General features: G+C 39.4%; 3 protein-coding genes across 3 annotated transcripts; 1 reads left to right on the forward strand and 2 right to left on the reverse strand.

The window, feature by feature from the left end:
- The first annotated feature begins 783 nt into the window (after window positions 1-783).
- On the forward strand, window positions 784-4,060 carry LOC137729813 (uncharacterized). The gene is made up of 4 exons (XM_068468849.1): window positions 784-828; window positions 2,153-2,820; window positions 2,923-3,006; window positions 3,706-4,060. Exons 2-4 carry the CDS (start codon window positions 2,208-2,210, stop codon window positions 3,801-3,803), a joined length of 795 nt encoding a protein of 264 aa, XP_068324950.1. The 5' UTR covers window positions 784-828; window positions 2,153-2,207; the 3' UTR covers window positions 3,804-4,060.
- Window positions 4,061-5,541: 1,481 nt separating this feature from the next.
- LOC137727597 (zinc finger protein ZAT3-like) lies at window positions 5,542-6,707 on the reverse strand. Its single transcript, XM_068466429.1, has one exon. The coding sequence runs from the start codon at window positions 6,705-6,707 to the stop codon at window positions 5,595-5,597; it is 1,113 nt and encodes a 370-aa protein (XP_068322530.1). The 3' UTR covers window positions 5,542-5,594.
- A 3,509-nt stretch (window positions 6,708-10,216) lies between these two features.
- Window positions 10,217-14,187, reverse strand: LOC137729995 (pentatricopeptide repeat-containing protein At2g17140-like). Its single transcript, XM_068469056.1, has 3 exons — window positions 11,672-14,187; window positions 11,299-11,506; window positions 10,217-10,640 (listed from the first exon to the last, which is right to left on the reverse strand). Exons 1-2 carry the CDS (start codon window positions 14,182-14,184, stop codon window positions 11,395-11,397), a joined length of 2,625 nt encoding a protein of 874 aa, XP_068325157.1. The 5' UTR covers window positions 14,185-14,187; the 3' UTR covers window positions 10,217-10,640; window positions 11,299-11,394.
- Between the last annotated feature and the right edge of the window lie 342 nt (window positions 14,188-14,529).

Below are 14,529 nucleotides of genomic sequence, written 5' to 3' on the forward strand. Positions count from 1 at the left end.
AATGAATGGTTTAAACTCATTGAGTTTCAACCTCAAATTGGTTTATCACAAAATGGTTGAATTTTTCTGAAAAGGAAGAACGAATAACTAGGATTATGCACACATACTCATTGAACTCATTTTTAATGATTGGGATTGAACAAATTGGCTTAACTAGATGATACCTCTTAATTGATTTATTATTATGGTACTTGGAGTATTGCATCTTTATTATGGTGGGATGAGATTTGGGTCTTTGATTGTGGGCGGTATGGGAGGTGCAAATGGCGTGGTTGGGTGGTTGGTGAGGAGGTGAAGAACATTGTATGTCTTTGGGTTTAGAGAGGTAGGGGTGGATGTCGTAGGTGATGTTGGCGGGGTTTCTTTTTCGTTTTCTTCTTTTTCTTTCTAAACCCATTTTGCACCCACTTTTTCTCACTTTAAACACCCTTGTTAATTTTTAGTTTTTGAATTGAATAAATCACAATAGAGTCAGGGAACACGTGCATGTGGTTTAGTATCTTAGTGGATAGAGTATTGAGTTTCTACCCATGCTCTCGAGTTCGAAACTCCTCATTCCTTATATTATTGTAAAAATTTCGAACTCTCCCTCTCTTCCTTTAATAATGGTAAATTAAAAAAAGAAAAGGAACCAAGTCCAAGAATATATAACCAAAGCAACAGTTCAGGCCCAACAGGCTACAGGAAAAGAATGATAATCAAGTCCTTCTGGGGTAAAAATATAATATCAAAAGACTCTAAGGACCAAAATGCAAAATGCCTTGCGTAGTTACTAGTTAGAGAGCCATAGTTTCTGGCTTTTGAAACCCATAGTTTCAAGCGGTTAAGGTAAATGCTCTTCCCCTTCACCTTCCATTGCTTTTTCTCGATCAAGATCTTCGTTTTCTTCTTCGAATCATTAGCTGTTCTGGTATTTTTCTTCTTGTTTTTGCATATATATGCATTTGCATTTTCAACGGTCTGATTAGGTGTTATGTGATGGTAGAACATGAACAAAATCTCAATTGCATGTTGATCTTTTGGTATGGAGTTTGATTTTAAAGTGAAATTGATCAGATGGGTGTTGCTAAATTTTCGATTTTAGTAGAACCCATGTCTCGAAACTGATAAATTCATGCGGAAATGCAGTGATTTGGATAATGGTAATTTTCTTTGACGCATATTTGTCTTTAAGTTTCCGGAATTAGGAAGTGGTATCTAAACGTGTGAAAGCAAGTTATTTGATCATTGATTAGCCTTTAAGCTGCTTTTTGTGTGAAAAGGGAATGCAGCGTTTGGTATTTGGAAGCTAAGTTGGCGTTTTTGTGAGACTTGAGTTTGGGTCTTCTTTAAAGTTTAAAGGAATGCATTTTTAGGTCATAATACCGAACTTGCGTTTTTCCCGCCAAGAAAGATAAAATGTTCGGTATACGACATTTAATGTTTTTGCTGATTTGGATAAGGATGATTTCTTTGATGCTATTTGTCTCAGAGTTTATAGAGCTAAATAGAGGAATCGAAATGTATCCATAGAGCAAGTTATTTTGATCATTCATTAGCCTTTAAGCTGCTTTTGGTGTGATAAAAGTATGCATTGTTAGGTATTTGGAAGCAAAATTGGTGTTTTTATGAGACTTGAGTTTGGCTCTTCTAAGTAAGTTTAAATGAAACTTGCAATGCAATTTAGGTCATAATACCGAAATTGAGTTTTTCCCGCCAAGAAAGAACGAGAGAAAATGTTGAGCATACAACATTTAATTTGTTTGCCGATTTCACTTATTTCTTTATTTATAATGCAGTAATGCACTTATTAGCACCTTCTTGTATTAGATATGGTAGGTTTCTACTCTTGTGTAGATAATTACAGAGGATGAATACTTGGTCAAACTACCTCTTGTAAGATATTACTTTGATATTGTGTTAGATGAACTCTTCCAACGGTTTTAACTGTGTGTACTACTTTGAAACCTATATCAAGAACGATGTAGTCTCTTGTGCGCACCATTGTGGTCTGTAGGAGAGAATTTCTGATCAAGAACATGCTTTGTCTGTCGTGCTCTGGAGATCTTATGTAAAATAAGCTTGTCTGCTTTAGTTTACCATTGTAAGTTTGCTTTTGTTAATCATCGAATTACTCTTTTGTTTCTAATTTTGACTGGCTTTTCATCACAAGGTCTCTTACTTTAGATGGTTCAGCCAACCATAGGTTCTGTAGTCAGTAATATGGGATGGGAACTACTGAATCTGAGTCGCCTCTTCATGATAAACAACTACCAGCTCCTGTAAAGAAGACCGTGTTAAGAGATCTGCAAAATGTGCCCAAGGATATAGGACACACTAGTTATGTCCCTAGAGTTTCGAGCACCAAGAGACCTTTACCTGAGCAGAAGATGAGCCCTCCTCAACACCAATCCCACGGTAGCAGTGCTGCAAATGCACAGCTTGTCTATGTTCGTAGAAAATCAGAAGCAGACGCAGTCAGAAATAACGCATGTGATAAAGCAACCATTAATGCCGAGTGTCAGGTGTCAAGGAAACTTAGTCACCACGAGGCAAGCACCCGACCCATATCCCAAGCAAAGGAAACAAAAGTTTTTTGTGTGCCGGCTTTTGCATCTTTTCCAGTGGCAGCTTCAACCATTCTGCCTGGAAAACCTTCAGTTCCGGTCCCGCTTTGTAAGTCTGGTACTGGACTACCACCAGCAGGAGCCAATGGCCATCCCCATACTTCTGCTACATTGCCAAAGGGTCTAAAAAATCTGCACTGGGAAGAGCGATTCCATCAATTGCAGTTGCTGTTGAGGAAATTGGACCAATCAGAGCATGAGGATTATCTCCAGAGTACGCTCTTGAATTGAGAAAATCCACCTTAATATGTTTTGATTGAATTTCCCTAGATTATAACTGTACTGACTTCCCCTTTGGATTTTGATTTTATGCTAGTGCTACGGTCGCTGTCCTCTGTTGAACTGAGCAGACTTGCAGTTGAGTTGGAAAAGAGATCAATTCAGCTTTCACTGGAGGAAGGTATTATGATTCCATTTTTTTTTTTTTTTTTTTTTTCAGAGATCTGTTACAGTTAAAAATTTGCTAAGCAAATATCCCTTAATTGGAATTCAATAATGGAAATTCTTGTTTTATTGTCTTGTTACAAATATAATTATCTTGGTCTTTGTGTAACTCCGGATTGGGGAAGTTACCCATAATATATGTTAAGAAATCTTGACCTGCTTCAATGTAAGCATTTTCGTCCAAATACGTGGCTTCTATCTCTTTCAAAATCATTCATTACTTTCTCATTTAAAAGAGTACATTTTTGCTCACCACCCTCAAATGGTGGTAATGCTCACTACCCCTTATTACCATCGGATGAGTTTAAATCTGGAGATTTGTCTATCCACTACACAGATATTGAGATTTAAACTTATCCAATGGTGAGCATCACCATCACTTGAGAGTGGTGAACAAAATTATTCCCCATTTAAAACTCTGTGATCCATTTGATGTTGGGTCAGAGTTGAAAGAGCCCAAGTTCTTTTAATCTTCTATAATTATCTGGTAATCATGTGTTTTCCGGTCGCCATAACTGTTGTAGCCGGATAGTGGCTACATATAAACTTTTCAAGCTTTCTGTTAATTGTTCCTATTATATTTCCACCGTCCATATCTGGAAAAATAGAAAACCTGTGCCTCTTACATTCCCTTTTGCATCTCCCATTATTGCAGCAAAAGAGTTGCAACGTGTTGGGCGTTTCAATGTTCTCGGGAAATCTGTGAAGCACTTTAATGTGCCCTCAACTCAGGAAGACCAATCCAAGAAGTGAAATGAAACCAAGAAGGAGCAAATTGTGCTAATCAGTAAATTGCAGCTGGATAAAAGTGTGCATACTAGTTTATTTTCCACCGGTTCCTACCTTTTCTGCAGTTGGGTCTCCTCCTGGTATTCACTGCAAGTTGTCTGTAAAATTTGGGTTGCCATATCAATATGTGCAGTATTTTTACGTCAGCAGTAGCCAAAGCTGCTGAAAGTGTTGAATTGGAACTGTTGAAAAATAAAATTAAAAGGTAAATTTGTCAACTGCATTCCAGATGCTTTATTTGTTCCTGCAGCTTCTAATTTTACACTTGCTTGTCCTCTTATGTTCATTGGGCTCAAAATGTGGTGGTTCACTTCGATCATAAGGATCAATTTCTAATCGCATAGCTTCATAATAATTTTGTAAAGCTTCTGCATAATTTTCTTCGGATTGAGTTGATGTTTGACGTTTGTTACGGTCATCATTCGATTCAAAAAAATTTTGTTAAATCCAAGGTTTATGCGAACGTTTGGCCCAATTGTATGATCCGTAACAAATTAATGTGGGAAAAGCATAGCGACTGGTTTTTAAGTAGAAATGGTTTAAAAAAAAATTCGAATTTGTGTTGCAATGCATCCTTAGAAGTCTCCTTTTTATTTAATTAATTTGAAGTCCGCCTTTCTTGTAAAGAGAAAGTAAAGATTTGCGTAATGAAATCTTGGGTTAGGCGGCTTGAGATTTCGTCATGCCGTTCATGTTATTGATACGTGCTATATAGGACACTAATCATATTTGATGCTTTGATTCCAATACTAAAGGTATGTTTGTTAGCTAATGCCACTCTAGGCAGAATTCCCATTGTCGAAAGTACATGACAATTTGGCAACATCTGAGTTATCGAAGAGGATACATGATTAGGTAACCAACTCAAAATATATTTCATTTCACGAGTTTACTTATCAGAAATGGGGAAAATAAAAAATGAAAACTTGGTAATTGCTGAAGTGAAAAAAATGGGAAACTTATAAAGAAAGTAAGGAACGAAAATCAGATAGATTAGAAGGAAAGAAAATCAGATAGGTTATTTCCCTTAGTTGATCTAATAATATTTTTACGGAATGTGCTTGCATATTTGGGTTAAATACCCTAATCTGGATTCATTACTTTAAATTCATGGACTAATCTGTTAATTTGCCTGCGTATTCCAGTGTCCAAAGCAGACCTAACTAAAAGAAAGCAATTTAACAATTGCTTCCAAACCAACTTAGCTATTGGAATGGGAACAGAAGAATTGATTCAATAACCCTAACGTCTGAATTTCTGATTTTTCAGACTCGATTTTCCTGTGTAATATGACAGCTTGTAGCTACAAATCGATCGGGCCAGTCGCCGCTCACGCTATATTTTGGCTAATGGCTTGTAACTCAATCCCAGAGACTAAACAAATACCAAACCAAACTAGCAAGAAGGTGCAACTTGAGTTCATACGTTGGCAGATGAACAACAAATTAATGTGCTACATGCATTAAGACAAACATCTAACAAACCGAACTCAGCTAATTTGTAATTTCTTAGCTAAGAAATTTAATTGTAATGAGAAATTTGTCTAATACACGATATATTTATATATAATCTCCCAATTGAGGAGCCAATAACAAGTATTTTAACTAAATACACATATATTTCCATGTCAAATATCAATTGTTACAAAATATACCAATCACCTATTTAAGTTCCAGAATACACACACTATTATATATATATATATATATATATATATATATATATATATATATATATTCAGTACTTCAGATTCCTTCAAAGACCCAACCTTAAATCCAAAGTGAGTCCAGAAGAAGAGTAGTGCTGATGATCATCTTCAGTAGTGTGAGAAGCAGAAGCAGCAGCAGACAAATTCAAGTCCAACCCCCCACCACCACCAGAATTTTGACCTAATAATAATCCTTTTGAAGTTTCACACGGATGCTGCAGGTTGAACCCGGACCCTAGCTCAAACCCTAACCCTAATTGCGTCTCATCCCCTTTGTCCCAGTGACACCTCATGTGCCCTCCCAATGCCTGCCCACTTGAAAAGACCCTCCAGCAAACGCTGCACTTGTGCCCTAATGATGATCCCAAGTCCATGTGATCCTCATCCATCACATCCTCATCACCATCACCATCATCATCACCACCATCTCCATTATGGTGATGATGATCCTGATCAACCTCCCCATCGCTTCTCGTAATTGCAAAACAGCCCTTCACATTCTTGTGGCTTGCCCTGTGGCCCCCCAACGCCTGGTGGGATCCAAACACTTTCTTACAACTCGAGCACTCAAACCTACCACTGTTGTTACTATTACAACCATCAAACACCTCTAGTGCACCTTGGAGATTGCTAGTATTACTCACACTCCGAGTAGCGGCAGTACTAATGATGATCTCATTACTTGTCCCAGAAGTAATCCCACTGGAAAGCATTAGCAAACTTGAGGCCGCCTCGTGGTCCTCTTCACCCATTGCCAATCTCAACTCGCTCAGCGGTATGTTGGACGACGCGGGCCGCCGCAGATTCGGTGGCGGTTCAATGCCCCGCCACTGGCGTTCAGGGTGGCACCGCATGTGCCCGAACAAAGCCTTCCATGACCAGAACGTCTTGCCGCACTCAGTGCAGGGTTTCGTGATCTTCGGGGCAGACGGGTCGGGCTTTTTTGCATACTTTGGCCTCGAAACCTTGTTCAGAGCAGTCGGGTTGTCGAGCCTGATCAGCTTGGAGCGTTTCTTCCTGGGATTTTGGTGGGTTCTATCGTTTGCAGTGAAACAAGTGGAAGAAGAAGAAGCGGCGTAGGCGGTGGCGGGAACGACGGCGTCCTGGTGGGTTGGTGGAGATATGGGAAATCGGAAATCAAGGTCGGGAGTGTTGTTCATTGAGGAATGTTTTGTTCTTGTTGTGATGGGTGGATTTGGTGGATGAAGAGACAAGAAAATAGGAGAAGAGGAAAAAAGTTCAACAGTTGGAGTGGGTTCAGATTTTGTAGGGCAACAAAGGGCGGTTACTTTGGACTCATCTCTGAATTGGCAGTTATAGTCAGTTATTGTGGTTCCTATCGGTACAGTTCAAACCCCACTATTCCACAATATCTTTTTTTTTTAATTAAAAATTTTAATTTGTTTTATTTTCTTCCACAAGCGTGTGCATGAAGGTATCCCACTATCCCCACATTGCGTGTGCATGAAGGTATTAAGATCTTATATAGAGTTTTTGTTGCCGTTTTTTTTTTTAGTTTTTGGTTGGGATTTTGGCTTTGTTTCCTAATTTTCCTAGCTACAATGTTTAGCTATTAGAAATGGGTTGACACACCTTGACCCGGGAATCCAGGATGTCCACTAGGATTTCGAATCGAGCTGTGCTGGCCAACACCTGGAAGATGACGAAGTCATAAAATGTAGTGATGTGGAATATGAGAATAAATTTAAACCTAAAAGTGCTTAAATAAAAGAGTGCGCTAGTGAGCGGGAATGAACCCATTTCACAAGTAACGTCAGATCATAAGTAAAGTACAGTGGAGTGGGTAAGGATCATCCCCTTAGGGTAGCCACCCATATTGAGATTCGCCAAGAATCCTTGTCGATACAAACGTTTAGTAGCTAAAACATGGACGGGTGCAAAAATAAGGGTGAGTGAGCCTGAAAATAAAGTTTTAATAAAAACCTTTTGAAAACGTTATAACCTCTCACTTTAAAACCCGTATAGTTTCCAAAAAATAATATTACACATATACATACGAAAACCAATGCACAAGGCCAGTAAAAACTAAAGTATGCCATGCCATAACGTTTCCGCACTAAAAGATGTAAGTCAAGTGATAAAATAATATGTCAGTCGGAGTCACCTAATGTGACCTGTATGACTGGACCTATAGCTCATCAATATATGCTAGCACACGATTCGGAACCACCTATTGTGATCTGTACGATAGGGCTGGGTGTAAATATGAACGCTCAAGTACTACGATCACGTGAAGGCTGTGCAAATAATCGTAGGTCACCTACGAGTCGGAACCACCTATTGTGGTCTGTACGATAAGGCTGGCACCAAACTTGGATCCAAGGTGAGCGTGCAGTGCGGGAGGTGAACATCACGTGAAAGATTGTGCACTGGCCTCTGGCGGAAGCATTAACACCGGGGTGTAGCAGTGATGAGCTCTAAATGCATTTATGCACACCAATATGATGCAACCAAATTCAATCACATAATACTCACCTGAAGCTTACCTGAGCCTCCGCAGCATATTCAATATAAATATAATTCATACTAATGCAACATTTAAAGTATCACACATTTTAGACATGGCATAAAATGCATGAATCAATTCAAGAGCATTTGTGGAAACTATCACACACACACACACACACTATAAAAAGGAAAAGACCCACTCACCTGGAGTCCGCGCTACAACTCCCTAGCACGAATATCGAGGCGTCACGAATGATCGGCTCCTAGAACAATTATCAAATCACGTCTCAAAATTCTTATCGATAGAATACGTAACTTGCATAAAACATATCCCCAAGGACATTCTAGAATGTTTTGTAACCCATTGACCAAAAGTCAACTGTCGGTCAAAGGTTAACGGTAGGGTCCATAACCCTACATAACTCGATCCAAAAGATCCGCATCTCGAATTTTCAATCTGTAACTTCTAAAAGATCCACATTATGCTTCTAGAATAACATATTAAAATCTTACCACGATTCGACGGTCGGATCTCCACCAATTGCCAAAATTAAGTGACGGTGGACGTTTTATTTTACCAACTTACAAATCCAATTCGAGAAGATCCGTATGTCGGATTCATGATCTGTAAGTTCCTATGGTCCTCAAATATTACGTACTATAATGTATTAAATTTTAGTGACAATCCAACGGTCAGATCGTCGATTGCTATACTATTTAAGTGGCAAACCTTAATGGAACTAAGTTCAAATGATAGAATTTCATCAATTGGACTTCACATATAGAATTGGAGTATCAAATTTAGCCTAGGAAGGTCAGGGGACGCCTCAGCCCATGCGCCGCCGCAGGTGGCGGTCGGCCGCCCCGACTCACTGAAAAATCCAACTATATCCAAAATTTACAAGAATGAAGATCTCAATGAGTAGAGCAAGTTTTATATTATTGCCAAGTCTAATTTGGCTGGGAAATGCTCCAATTCATCTCGAACCCGCCGGAACCCTAAGAATGGGTGGCTTCGATCGGTCACTTCTGGTGCTCCGCCGTCCCTATAGTTGTTTAGGCTTTGTTACAGGCCTCAAGGGAAGCCTAATGGTGGTGGAGATGCATGTAGTTAGCTTCAGATTTAAGTGATTTGAACATACAGCTGCCGTAACCGATCGTGCGAGTTCTCCTAATTTCAAGGCCAAATCCCTTGATTTTTGGGGTGTAATAGGAAGCGGGAAGATCATGGAGGGTTTTCCAAGTGATGGTTTGATGTAATTCGCCGGAAAAATGGGCGGAAAGCCATTTGAAGAGTAAGGAGCCGATCGGGTCGGGTCAAAAGGGCGCGGGTCAAGAATCCCTTGTTTCCCCTTTCTCTCCTTGCTTCCTTCATCTCATCCGTCCATCTCACTTCCCTTCTCTATCTTAGCCACACACATGGCTCATCCCATTACTCCAGATTTTCTAGAGCCTTCCAATTAAATGGTAAATTATCTATTTTGCCCTCCACTTCACTCATTAATAACTCCTTCGTTATAACTCTATTTCACAAATGGTTTACGCCTACGCGTTCGTGAGGTCGAACTCCATCCAAATATGTCAAGAAACATGACAAAATATACAAGGATCAAATACATCCTCAAAAAATTACATTTTGCCCCCTAGGGCATTTCCGTCAATTCCCTCTATTAAAATAAATAAAAACGTAAATTTAGAGACGAGTTGTCACATGGGAACTAAAAGTAAAAATATATATATTATTTTTCCAATTTCTGACTTCATGTTTGTAAAAACACATGAAAGAAAAACGTGAATCTCACTTTAAAATCAATATTCCAACTTCTCAAACCAAAAATTGGATCAACTTGGAGACTGAGTTGTTATGGTTAGCATTTCTTACTTTTCCTATTCATAATTCCAATTCTTTACTACTTTTCCAATTTTTAATAAGTAAACATGTCATAGGTGAGGAAATTATTTAGTTAGACTCCCTAACCACGTGTCTTATCTGACAACCGAGATGCATCCACTTTGTCATTCACCTTTCATTTAGATTTTCGTCAACAGACACCAGGGAAATGGCACATGCGATGCAATGTGGTGGAAGTTAAAGAAGGATTTATTAGCAAAAATTGAAATTTACGAGTGTGGGAGAGGAAAAAAAGCATAGTTAGAAAAACCGTAGACCCAACACGGTTGAAAGGCGAGCGATTTTGTATTATACTTTGATTTTTGAAGTGTTTCACTAATATTTCATATCTATACATTGCTAAAAATACAGATCTGTTCAAAGAACTAAAGGAAAACAGGAAGAATGGGAGTAGTAAAAAAGTATCAAATACGAAACCAAGTAGTATGTAAGGGCCAACGGAGACGTAATAACGGAGTAGATGCCAGTCTGACGTTTTCAATGGGCTTACGGAGGTCTCAGAATCGAGTAGAGGCAAGTTTGCGACTTAGCAGTATGTCTACGAATGACGAATCACACTTCTTGTCCCATGCATCCTCAGCTGGTCTGGAGGTAAAAACTGTGGTTCTAGCTTCCTTCAACTTTGCTATGTGATCAATGCTATTGATATGCGACCAAAACATAGGACCAGAAGCCGAATCAACTTGACCCGAAGCACATGAGGAAGACAATCCTGAAAAAGAAAGATTGGCTGAGCTTTTGTGACAGAAATAAAGGAACTATAGCAGGTAGCTGAAAGGTTAGAACAAGAGACCACAAAAGGTTGGATCTTTGCAAGAAGATGATAAGAATTCACCTAGTCAGTTAATTTCTAGTAAAAAACAATGCAAAACTATGTTACAGAAACTGTTTTGTGGTGAAAGAGAACTCTTGAAAAGAAACCAAGCGACCAGTCTAACATGAAGTGAGCTGCACGAGATCTTACATACCATGAACATTTTCTTTTGTGTATTTTAGCAGCTCATACAAAGGAAACTAAGGAAGCATCGACACCGTAGTCATATATGCCTTAAATATACACAATGAATAAGGGAAATCTAATTTATGGACAGGATGTTAATCGATTTATAGTTAGTCCATTCAACATCCTAGGAAGGATTTCGGTACAAGTGTGCAGTAAGATTTCTAAAATCAGTCAAAGTCTGTTATTCAATTGAGCTGAGCGAGCATTAAAAGTCAGCAAACTTTGACTCTGCGAATCCTGCTTGCGATTTTAACAGGAATTACTTCTGGGATCTTATTGATATAAACCTGTCCCTTGTATGGAATTTATTAAAAAAAAAAAAAAAAGAAGAAGAAAAAGAGAGTCAATAGCAGAAAACCAGTTATACCTGAGATCTTAAAGGTCGATTTCTTTCTTGGCTTTTTTTGTAAGGTTCCATTATGTCGCCAACCAACTCCAAGTTTTTTAGGGAAACCATTTCCTCTCAATAATCGATAAATTCATTTGTGTGGGGCTGCAAATTAATTAGACTCTCTCGACCCCAGCCTTTCTGTACCCGCTTGAGGGTTTTCAATGCTATTCCACTGCCATCATCTCTGAAAAGAAGAAAGGTAAGTTACCAAGGAAATATCAAATCAAAAGTAAATAAGTAAAGAAACTGACATGTCCCATGCATACACACAAAGCAATTCCAGAAGGGGATTAATCCAAAACGGAAGTTAAGAAGAAAAGAATCATGTATAACTATTAATCAACCATACCTGTGCACTATGGTCTGCCAATCACTTCTGCAGGTGTTATTTGGTTTTCGACCACTTGTTTCCCTCTCATTTCGGTAAACCTTATCTGTTACCCTACCCTCTGTTTCCATTTCCATCATTCTCTCTGCAAGTTCATCCGCCCCATGCTTATTTCCCCTTTTACCTAAGCCATCAATTACAGGCAGGAATGACGCTGGATCAAATCCATATCCTTTATTCTTCATCGTGATAAGAATGCTGCTAGCATCCTCTAACTTTTCATCCTTGCAAAGTCTGTCAATGAGATCTTTGTAGTTAAAATTTCCAAGATAAAAATACCTGTCTAATGCAACTTCAAATAGCTCTTTAGCATTCCATATTTCCCCTCCAGCGAGCAACTGATTGAACATCAAACCATACAAAGCTTCCTTGTGGCCACATACACTTAAAGCAATGTCGAATACCTCATGCGCGGCTCCAAAATCACATCCCTTGCAGAAAGCTTCAATCAATATTCTGAAGGTAGATATGTTCGGGGATATGCCCTTCTGCAGCATTTCATCTAAAAGAGATGTGGCATCTCTGACTCTCTCTCCTTCACAGAGACTTTTCATCATATTATTATAAGTGCGCACATCAGGGGGGACTCCTCTTTCTCTCATCTCATCCATCAGTCCATATATTTCAAATATTTGCTTTTTACTCCCTAATCCCAGGATTAGTGAATTATAAGTTTGAATGCTCTTGTTGCAACCTTTCTTCTCCATGTCCTTCAACACCCGGAATGCAGATGATATCTTTCCTTGCTCACAAAAACTACGTATAAACATATCATAAATCACTGAATCAGGGGGCAAATTTTTCCCCAACATCTCCATGAACTTCTTCTTCGCTTCATCAAGCCTCCCAGCCTTGCATAACCCACCAATTATGGTTGAATAAGTGATCAAATCAGGGCTGCATTTCTTCCCCTTATTACTATCATCAACCAGGCCAATAAAGGAATTCCCTAAGTTTCCAAGAGCCGCACTTCCATGACTCCACATCCCGCTTACAATTTCAATTGCTTTGTCCAACTTCCCATCGTTGCACAGACCATCAATCACAATATTGCAGGTCACAGTATCTAAGCCATAACCTCTCTCATTCATCTTTTTCAGAAGCTCCTCTGCTTCTGATGTCCTTCCCTCCTTCCATAGGCTATGCAATAAAGTGTTGCAAGTATGAGTATTTGGGAAGCAGTTATTCGTCATCATCTCATGCAGGATATTGTTGGCCTCAAATACCTTACCTTTACTGCAGAAACCATGAAGTAAAGTACTGTAGGTCACGGTATCAGGGGAAATATTGTTTCTTTCCATTAGACTCATCACCGTTCTTGCATCACGGAGCATCCCACTTTTGCATAACCCATTTATCACAATGTTGTATGAGTAAATACTGGGTTCTATTCCTTTATCTACCATCTCTTGAAGAACCAATCGTGCCTCTAAGAGCTTCCCTTTCCTGACCAGACCCAACAACCATATGTTATAACTCTCTAAATTAATAAAATCACCAGCCTTTTCCATAGATTTGAGCAATGCCTCTGCTTCCTCTAGCATCCCTTCCTTGCAAAATCCTTGCAACATCAAATTATATGTTACAACATTAGGTTGAGGCAGCCCCAACCCTTGATCATCTACACGCATATCTCTAAATATTCTAGAAGCTTCAAGGATTTTCCCTGCACTGCAGAGAGCTGAAATCCTAGAATTGAAAGTAACAGCATCTGGAAACAATCCATCCTCTCTCATCCTCTCTACCAACTTCTCGGCCTCATCAGTCCTTCCTTGTTTACAGAAGCTAGAAATCAAAGTATTATACACAACCTTATTCGGCAAAACATTACAACTCCTCACCTCATCCAAAACCTCCAAACCTCTGCCAGCAAGCCCAGCTCGACAATACCCACGAACCAAAATCCCAACACTGTACTCATTCGGTTGACAACCCTTGTCACGCATTTTATCAAACACCTCGCGGGCATCATCCAAACGATCCGATTCACACAAGGCCCAAATCAAAAGGTTAAAAGTATAAGTTTCGGGCTTAATCCCGGAGAAGATCATATCCTTATACAGCCACAAGACGAAATCTACATTGTTCTCCCTGAGAGAGGACTCGAGAAGCAAATTATACAAATACACAGAGGGGGGCTTATCAGGGAAGCGGCTGCGGAGGGATTTGAAATGGGCAACGGCTTTATCGGGGAGATTTGACTTGGCCAAGATCCGCACGAGCGAAACGAGGCAAGGGCGAAGGGTTTCGAGGGATTGAGAGAGGAGGAGGAGCTGGTGAAGGCTGTCGATTTCGCGGTGCATTTTGGAGTCGATGAGGATACGGGCAATGACGCGGATGGAGCGGAGGGGGAGATCGGAGGAGGATGAGGAGGAGGTGGGGGAGGAGATGATGCGCTTGAAGAGGTGCCATGCGAGCTTGGGATTGTTGGTGTTGTTGAACAAAGCTTTGGAGAGTGAGGTGGTTGGGTCCATGTTTTGGCGGGAGACGAATGACGAGCTGCGAACTCAAGGAACCAACTTTTAACACTAAATTGTAGCAATAATATCTTAATTTTAACTCAATTGAAGTAATTGTCCATTAACTAAAAGTTCATTACCATCGGTTTTTCAACTCATCAAAACATGCAGCTATGATCTCTCAAATAAAAATTCATTACCATTGGTTCCTCAACTTTAATCTAACTAGAGAAATAGTCTTTTAGCTTTAACTCAATTGAAACAATAGTCCTTTAACTTTAACTCAATTGTAGCAATGGTCCTTCCAACATAACTCGTTTTGACAAAATTCTAACGAAGTTAATGAAAATGACCATAGTT

The sequence above is a fragment of the Pyrus communis genome, chromosome 3 (assembly GCF_963583255.1).
Source record: "Pyrus communis chromosome 3, drPyrComm1.1, whole genome shotgun sequence".
Taxonomy (NCBI): domain Eukaryota; kingdom Viridiplantae; phylum Streptophyta; class Magnoliopsida; order Rosales; family Rosaceae; genus Pyrus; species Pyrus communis.

Coding starts and splice junctions, on each gene's coding strand:
- LOC137729813 (XM_068468849.1), top strand. CDS start 2,208: ATGGGAACTACTGAATCTGAGTCGCCTCTTCATGATAAACAACTACCA. Junction 2,821..2,922: donor GCATGAGGATTATCTCCAGA/GTACGCTCTTGA, acceptor ATTTTATGCTAG/TGCTACGGTCGCTGTCCTCT. Junction 3,007..3,705: donor TCAGCTTTCACTGGAGGAAG/GTATTATGATTC, acceptor CCATTATTGCAG/CAAAAGAGTTGCAACGTGTT.
- LOC137727597 (XM_068466429.1), bottom strand. CDS start 6,707: ATGAACAACACTCCCGACCTTGATTTCCGATTTCCCATATCTCCACCA.
- LOC137729995 (XM_068469056.1), bottom strand. CDS start 14,184: ATGGACCCAACCACCTCACTCTCCAAAGCTTTGTTCAACAACACCAAC. Junction 11,507..11,671: donor TGGCAGACCATAGTGCACAG/GTATGGTTGATT, acceptor TCTTCTTTTCAG/AGATGATGGCAGTGGAATAG.